Source organism: Topomyia yanbarensis, chromosome 1 (genome assembly GCF_030247195.1).
Source record: "Topomyia yanbarensis strain Yona2022 chromosome 1, ASM3024719v1, whole genome shotgun sequence".
Classification (NCBI taxonomy): Eukaryota; Metazoa; Arthropoda; class Insecta; order Diptera; family Culicidae; genus Topomyia; species Topomyia yanbarensis.
In genome coordinates, this window is record NC_080670.1 from 94,912,619 (window position 1) to 94,921,743 (window position 9,125).

General features: G+C 46.2%; 1 protein-coding gene and 1 long non-coding RNA gene across 2 annotated transcripts; one reads left to right on the top strand and one right to left on the bottom strand.

Annotated features, from left to right (window-relative positions):
- Positions 1-642: 642 nt before the first annotated feature.
- Positions 643-1,256, bottom strand: LOC131678073 (uncharacterized). Its single transcript, XR_009303581.1, has 2 exons — positions 907-1,256; positions 643-848 (listed from the first exon to the last, which is right to left on the bottom strand). It is a non-coding gene; the product is annotated as an uncharacterized LOC131678073 (long non-coding RNA).
- Positions 1,257-1,556: 300 nt separating this feature from the next.
- LOC131696397 (uncharacterized) lies at positions 1,557-6,836 on the top strand. The gene has a single exon (XM_058984941.1). The coding sequence runs from the start codon at positions 1,557-1,559 to the stop codon at positions 6,834-6,836; it is 5,280 nt and encodes a 1,759-aa protein (XP_058840924.1).
- Positions 6,837-9,125: the final 2,289 nt, after the last annotated feature.

Sequence of the window (9,125 nt, forward strand, 5' to 3'; positions counted from 1 at the left end):
TAATCTCTCGACGACGGAAGCAGAGGAAACGAAGCCCTGGCGCACCACCTTTGCTGAACTTCACCCCCTGGAGCCCCCGGAATAGGAGAATAAAGGAGAAAGGCGCCATCAGTGCATATTCGGCGAAGAAGCTGCTCGGTCGCAGCAACCAATTCAATGTAAAGTGTAATGTATTGATTTGTCATATTGTGTAAGAATAAATGTTAATTAAATGTGAAAATATAGTGTGAAATGTAAAGTGTTATCGGTATATGGCTGGTGTTAAGCTTATTTATGTACAAGTCCCTGAATCCTTTGCCGATTGCCGGAAGGTATCAAGTGTCTGCCGACAAGCTTTGCCACCGTCAGGAAACGGGAATTAAATTAGGATACAGTCCACTAATCCAATCGAAGGAAGGTAAGGACCAGACTCCAAAACATTGGTCCTTCGAACCGGATCCCGCACGAATCCAACCAAAAACCCATCCACCAAGAGGGCAGAAGGTCGCCATTGCGAATTCATCCAACGAATTCCTGTTCTTACAAGAAGCAAGCCAAGCTGTAACCGCCATCGCAGTTTCAATAATCCCCTGGGTGCTGGAGCCATAATCATTTGCTGCACATAGGAGTTTCGAAATTAGGATTACAGTGAAACGATTACTGTTACCTTCACTTGTGACATTTATTGCTACATTGCACATAATCAGGATATTTCACACTTCATTCCGCTTATTCTGTGACCGGGAAGTCACCAACAAGATCATCGCAGAATCGAGCCAACTGCATTTCACATCGTCGGCACCCGTCGCAAAAGGAAACCATTCCGGAATGGGCGAATTGCCCTGGTTTGTCCAGAAATAACACCATCACTGCAAGTTATCAAGGAAAATTAGCTTAGACGAATGAGGCGTATTTCAACCAACTTACCGTTAAAATTCCCGACTGCAACTACATCCTACGCTGGTTCACTTGGTGCAGGAGCGACCGTTATCCTTCCAGGTCAGTTAATTGAATTGCACCACTTGTATATGTCCGGCCGAAGCTGGAATCTATTGCCATACTACATAGCATATTTCACTCCTCTCTAAACACTGTTTTGATCGTGATCGATGTATACATACATAAACAACATTTACAAGCATATGAACAAGGGGCGCGCATAAGTGCATTATTGTTTCACTGCGTCCTACTTTCGGAGCATCGGTGTAATCACGAGAAAATGCGGCACATCGTTTTTCATGAAATTTAGCAGCGTTACTGTTTTGTCAGGTCAGTTAGAACAGTATATGTTCAGCCGTAGTTGGACCAACAATTGTACTACATAACCCTTTTCACCTCTCCCGCGAAATCTGGATCCGTATGAAGTATTTAAATTACTCGTACTTCCACAATCATTTGGAGCTGCATCGTTCGAATATTTCTGAGGGACATAACTGTAGAGAAAGCGGAAATTCCTGTTTCTTCAGGTAAATAATAAAAACAGCTCTACAGTATATGCCCATCCGAAGTTAGGAAACAAGCAGAATATTACACCTCCGTATTATCTTCCCGTTCTGTCAAAGTGAAATTGTGTTACAATGCCGCCGACTACATCATCGAGTGCTAAGAAGTCACCGGCGTTGCGGACGCTGCAAACCAAGCTGAGGTCATACCAGAATATGTTCAGGGATATCTGCAGGTTCGCCGATTCTCTTGGGGTAGAAACTACAGCCAGCCAGGTGACAGTTCGACTGGAAAAACTTGAGGAGTTGTGGGAGAAGGTGAACGATGTGATCTTGGACATCGAAACACACGAAGACTTCGAAGCAGAGGATGACGCCTATGCTGAGCAACAGTCGGAGTTTGGAAACCGCTACTACCAGGTGAAGTCGGTGTTGTTAGACAAGATCAAGGAGCTAGAAGAACCTGCTATCCTGAATGCCTCCATCCGGGGACTCGACATGACACAACAACCCACCATAGAGCATGTGCGACTCCCACAAATCAAGTTGCAAACCTTCGACGGCAACATTGATGAGTGGTTGAGTTTCCGCGATCTATACACATCGCTCATCCATTGGAAAGCAGATTTACCGGATGTCGAGAAGTTTCATTACCTGAAGGGATGTCTGTCAGGAGAAGCTAAGGCGCTTATTGACCCGCTGTCGATTACAAGGGCGAATTATCAGGTCGCATGGGAGACGCTAACCAAACGCTACAACGACAGTAAAATCCTAAAGCGGCGTCAGATTCAAGCGCTGTTTAAGTTACCTAATCTGGCTAAGGAGTCGGCCAACGAATTGCAGTCTTTGTTGGAGGGATTCGAACGTGTTGTTCAGACCCTTGATCAGCTGGTACAACCCGCCGACTACAAGGATCTACTACTGCTAGACATATTAGCTTCGCGTCTAGACAGTGGAACCAGGAGAGCTTGGGAAGAGCATTCATCCACCAAGGAGCAGGATACGGTGAAGGATTTGACCGAATTCTTGCAAAGACGGATCAGAGTACTGGGAGCATTGCCAACTAGATCCGTTGAACCCAAGGTTGTCGTACCGCAACCGCAAAGGAAGCCATTTGTAGCGCGCTCTAGCCATAGCGTCGTACAAAATACAGGAGGACGGTGCATCGCGTGTTCGGAATCCCATCCGCTTTATCAATGTCCAGCTTTCCAACGTTTAGCAGTATCCGCCCGCGATAAGCTGCTCCGCAACCACTCCTTATGTCGCAATTGTTTCCGGAAGGGTCATCTGGCTGCGGATTGTTCTTCACGATATGTGTGCCGTAATTGCAAGGGCAAGCACCATACCTTGGTATGTTTTCGGACGGACGGCGAAGGCGGTAAGGAGTCAACCACTAAGGTAGCAAACAGTTCCGGGAATTCCAAGGAAGGGGAATCTAGAACCAGAATGGCCAGCACACCATCGGCTGTTTCATCCAACATGTCTGGTCAGCGCAGCTCATCGGTATTACTAGCTACGGCCATCGTCTTAGTGGAGGACGATCAAGGAGGTAGTTATCAGGCAAGGGCTCTACTGGATTCGGGTTCTGAATGCAATTTCATGACCGAGCGGTTATGTCAACTGATGAGTGTTCAACGGCGACGGTCCGACGTGTCTGTGTACGGGATTGGGCAATCCAATACCAAGGTCAAGCATAAGGTGACAACAACAGTCAAGTCGCGAGTATCTGCTTTCTCGCGGAAGATGGAGTTTCTTCTACTACCGAGTGTCACAGCAAATCTTCCGATAGCCAACGTGGATATGACGGGATGGGAAATCCCAACTGGTGTGGAGCTAGCGGATCCAGCATTTTTCAAATCCAAGGCGGTTGATTTAGTGCTTGGGATCCAGTACTTCTTCGCATTTTTCCATACCGGGAATGAAGTGCAGTTAGGCAAGGGCCTTCCTACTCTAACCGAGTCGGTATTCGGATGGGTAGTAGCTGGCACGGTTGAAGGCTCGCTAGAAACCCAACGTATAACCTGCAATATGGCAGTCGGTCTGGAGGAAATATTGACTCGTTTCTGGTCCTGTGAGGAGATCGATTCTACCTCAACTTATTCGCCTGAGGAAACACGCTGCGAGGAGCAGTATGCTAGAACTGTACGAAGAGGAACGGATGGCCGATACACAGTCTCACTACCAAGGGATGAAGTCGCACTGGCAAGGATGGGCGAGTCAAGGGACATCGCATTCCGGCGGCTAGAAGCTTTGGAACGCAGACTGTCGAAGGATCCAGAGCTCCGGAAACAGTACAACCAGTTCATGGCGGAATATCTGGAGCTAGGCCACATGCGAAGGGTATCTGTGACACGAGATGAGGAAGGCAAACACTGCTACTTACCTCATCATCCAGTGGTCAAACAGGAAAGCACCACAACCAAGGTCAGAGTGGTCTTTGATGCATCGTGCAAAACTTCCTCGGGAACGTCTCTAAACGATGCACTATTGGTGGGACCGGTGATTCAAGACGATCTCCGGTCAATTATTCTACGGAGCCGAACCAAACAGTACATGGTGGTAGCGGATGTCGAGAAGATGTTTCGACAAATCAAAATCGATGAAGGGGACATGCCGCTTCAACGAATTCTGTGGCGTGTGGATGGTAACCAGGAGGTCGGGACCTACGAGTTAACTACGGTCACATATGGAACCAAGCCGGCTCCGTTCCTTGCAACCAGAACTCTCAAACAACTGGCTATGGACGAGCAAGCACGATATCCACTAGCGGCAAAGGCCGCATCAGAAGATGTTTATATGGACGACGTTTTATCTGGTGCTGACGCAGCAGAAGCAGCGTTGGAGCTGCGAATCCAGCTGGACGAGATGATGGCCAAGGGCAGATTCCGTCTGAGAAAGTGGGCTTCCAACTGCCCGATGGTATTGCAAGGCATACCAGAAGAAAACCTGGCGATATTGCAAACGGAAGAAGTCCAGCTAGACCCTGATCCCGAAGTACGGACCTTAGGACTTGTGTGGCTTCCTGTTGATGATGTTCTGATGTTCCGGTTCAAAATACAGGAACTGGACCCAGTTGGTCAACTATCGAAACGAAAGGTGCTGTCAATCATTGCTACGCTATTCGATCCGCTAGGCCTGATAGGAGCGGTAATCACAACTGCAAAGATTTTCATGCAGTTGCTGTGGTGCCTGAAGGACGACCACGGAAAGAGCTTGGGCTGGGATGAAGCGCTACCACCGAAGGTCGATGCAGACTGGCGAACCTTTCATTGCCAATTGCCACTGTTAAACGATCTGAGAATCGAGAGATGTGTGATAAAACCCAGGGCTATCAAGGTTGAGCTGCATTTCTTCTCAGATGCGTCGGAACGAGCATACGGAGCATGCGCATATGTCCGGAGTGTGGATTCAACGGGAGGCGTTCGTGTAGTATTGCTTTCGTCCAAATCCAAAGTGGCCCCATTGAAATGCCAATCCATTCCGCGATTGGAATTGTGCGGAGCCTTGATGGCGGCTCAGCTTGCGGAGAAGATTTCCGCGGCCATTCAGATGGAGGCACTGTTGTTTTTTTGGACAGACTCCACCTGCGTTCTCCATTGGCTCAAGGCAACACCCTCGATGTGGACTACATTTGTTGCAAACCGTGTGGCTAAAATCCAAGCAATTACTGAAAACCATACTTGGCAGCACGTTCCAGGTATCCAGAACCCGGCAGACCTTATTTCACGAGGATTGACTCCAGAGCAGATCCAGTGTAGCAAGCTGTGGTGGAAAGGGCCACCTTGGTTTCAAGAGACGTTCGAAACATGGCCAAAACACCAAGTAAGGACAAGCGTGGAAGACGCGGAAAAAGAGATTCGTCGTACAGCAGCACCCTGCTCACAACAACAGGAAGAGTTCGGTACCTGGTATGTCGGGAAATTTTCCAACTTTATCGATTTAGTAAGGCGTACAGCTTATTGGTTACGATTGATAAAAATCCTCAAACGAACGGGAGATTCTAAAATGTGGAAGGGCTTTCTAAAGACAGCAGAGTTGGTGGAGGCGGAGCATGTGTTGATGAGGCTTATCCAACAGGAAACCTTCAGCAAGGAGTGGAAGGCGCTCGCAAAAAATGAAGTGGTAGCTAGAAATTCACCGTTACGATGGTTTAGTCCACAGTTGTCAAAGGACAGTCTTATCCGAGTTGGTGGGCGCTTAAGGCATTCGTCGGAGAATGAGAATACCAAGCATCCAATAGTTCTCCCAGCCAGGCACCAGCTTACCCGAATGCTATTGGAGCATTATCACAAAAGATTGCTTCATGCAGGTCCGCAGCTTCTCCTTGGCACAATTAGACTCCAGTATTGGCCGCTTGGAGGTCGCAATGTAGCTCGACAGATCGTCCAACGCTGTCACCGTTGTTTCCGAGCAAAACCGAAGCCTACCCCACAGTTCATGGGGGAATTACCCAAGGCGCGTGTGACCATTTCACGACCATTTTCCAAAGCCGGAGTAGATTACTTCGGGCCAGTCTACGTCCGCCCAGGACCGCGTCGTACCGCTGTGAAGGCATATGTAGCAGTTTTTATTTGTCTCTGCACCAAGGCAGTCCACTTAGAGCTAGTGACTGATTTGTCCACCGATCGTTTCATGCAAGCTTTAAGACGATTCACAGCGAGAAGAGGAAAATGTTCCGATATTTATTCGGACAACGGGACAAATTTTGTCGGAGCCCACAACCAGTTGAAACAACTATTAGATCTGATACGGAGTAAGGAGTATCGTGAAAAAATGACACTCGAATGCTCCAAGGAGGGAATACAGTGGCATTTCAATCCTCCAAGCGCTCCTCATTTCGGAGGCCTCTGGGAGGCTGCTGTAAAATCGGCAAAACACCACCTACTACGGGTTCTCGGAGAGAATACAGTGTCATTTGAGGATATGAACACACTTTTAGCCCAGGTGGAAGGCTGTTTAAACTCGAGACCGTTGACAGCCATGTCCGATGACCCAAACGACCTCGAACCGTTAACGCCGGGACATTTTTTAATTGGAACATCGTTACAACAACTTCCCGATCCAGACTTGTCAGCGGTACCGCTAAACAGATTAAAACAATGGCAAGTTGTTCAGAAAAAAATGCAGGAGTTTTGGAAAAGGTGGCGATTAGAGTATTTAGCGCAACTACAAGCAAGAACGAAACGTTGGCAGCCAGCAACTTCGATCAGTGAAGGACAATTGGTTGTCATTCGAGACGAGAACCTTCCTCCTATCCGTTGGAAAATGGGAAGAATCCAACAAGTGCACCCTGCGGACGATGGAGTCGTCAGAGTAGTGACACTGAAAACAGCGACAGGAGTTTTAGTTAGACCAGTGGAGAAAATATGCATTCTACCATCATCGACGGCAGAAACAGAAAGTGGTTCCCAGTAGTTGGAAATATCGACGCTTCAGTACGGTGTGCGAGAGGTTTTCTTTCTTTTCAGAAATTTCAGCAATTTCAGGGGAGGTGAGAATGTTTGCGAATGTACTACTTCACCCTGAAACCATTTATGCACCCCTCGACCGCTACACCGTTTTTTTCCCTACTGAGAAGAAATCACCGGTTCACTGTACTGATGTAAACACAACATAATGTACGATTACCCAGCTGGCCGAGAAATGTCATCGGTCTACTCACACATCGGAGCCAGTACGAGTAAACAAATGCAGCTGAATTGCATCATCATCATCATCATCGGTAGGACTGGAGGGATAATCTCTCGACGACGGAAGCAGAGGAAACGAAGCCCTGGCGCACCACCTTTGCTGAACTTCACCCCCTGGAGCCCCCGGAATAGGAGAATAAAGGAGAAAGGCGCCATCAGTGCATATTCGGCGAAGAAGCTGCTCGGTCGCAGCAACCAATTCAATGTAAAGTGTAATGTATTGATTTGTCATATTGTGTAAGAATAAATGTTAATTAAATGTGAAAATATAGTGTGAAATGTAAAGTGTTATCGGTATATGGCTGGTGTTAAGCTTATTTATGTACAAGTCCCTGAATCCTTTGCCGATTGCCGGAAGGTATCAAGTGTCTGCCGACAAGCTTTGCCACCGTCAGGAAACGGGAATTAAATTAGGATACAGTCCACTAATCCAATCGAAGGAAGGTAAGGACCAGACTCCAAAACAGTCATAGCTTCCGTGTTTACATGTTTGAAGGATGTTTATTTCATGTTTAGTAGTCTTCGGTTGGTGCCCGTCAGTATTTATTCATTTATGTAGTTACTTGTTTATTTATTTATTTATTTATGTTATTTATTTATTTATTTATGTTATTTATTTATTTATTTGCTTGTTATTTATTTATTTATTTATTTATTTACTTGTTATTTATTTATTTATTTACTGGTTATTTATTTATTTATTTGCTTGTTATTTATTTATTTATTTATTCCATATTTATTTATTTACACTATTTATTTACTCCATTGTTTATATTATGTGTCAGAGAGTTTATTTACATTTTTGTTCATTTGTTTATTTGGTGAAAAGTAAAATTATACAATGTAAAGTTTATGCATGCAACCAATCCGATCTAAAAATTCAGTTAAACTTTTTATCGGGGCACCAACCCATACACGTTTGTAAACAATGTTTTTTTCTGCTACGCTATATACAAGAAGAGGTCATCGATCGTCGTGAGTGGAGATGGTTTCCGGGGGCGCGGGGAAATAAAAAGGGCTTCCCGCGCCGGAAACAAGAATCACTAAAGTTCGGTCCGTGGAGTGAAGAACCGCGGCAGCGTCGTCCCATCGCAATACCGGGACTGTGCGTTTCATCCGTTTTGTAGTTTGCGCAAAAAGTGGGATCAGACAGATCCGAAGAACGATCCCCCCGTTATTTTTCGGTACGGTTGAGGATCCTAGTATAGTGTTTTGCTGGCAACGGCAAAAAAAACCACAAGCGACGCGAGTGCACTATTGGTCAAAAGATGCCACAATAGGTGTCGAAAAGTGCGCGAAAGTGTAGAGCCATTGTACCACTCCCGGACCATTATCGAAACGCAGGCCACACGTTACACGGCCGAGTTGCCGCCGCATCTGGATCCCGACCGACGGAAGCACCCGGTCTGAACACTCGTCTGCAGTTCCAGTACCAGTTCGTCGTCCCCGGAAACCCATCGAAGCAGCAAGTCGACCAACGTTCGTCCCGGCCGCAACGATTTTCTGTACGAAGTAATATACTATACGCAAGTATTCTCAATTTTGTGTTTGTCGTAATAAAATTTTCAAGGGGTCTATATCAAGCTGGCCCAGCGACCACGGATTTATTGTGACCAAGAAAAACACAGGTCACAATCTTCCCGGAGTCGGGGTAAAAAAAAAACGAAGTGTTTTTTTTTCATCCTGTACTGCCGACGTTGAATGCGACTACTTCTTCTCCAATGTCAGTTTTAACTCGTAAAATGATTTTTCCAAAGGCCAGAGGATCTCTTTCCTACGAGTTACGCGACTTTAGAGGAGTGAGCCTGTCCACTCTCTGTCACGGACAATATGCAGGGATAAAGGTCAAAATCGGAAAAAATAGTGCCTTCAATCAAACATTAAACGTCCTGCCAAGTGTCAATATCGCGATTTTTTGTTGCGTCAGATTAAAGGTTTCAGCCATCATCACAAGCGTTGAACGAAATCACAAACTAGTTTATCCTGTCAAGACAGTTTTGCCTATAATTAATAC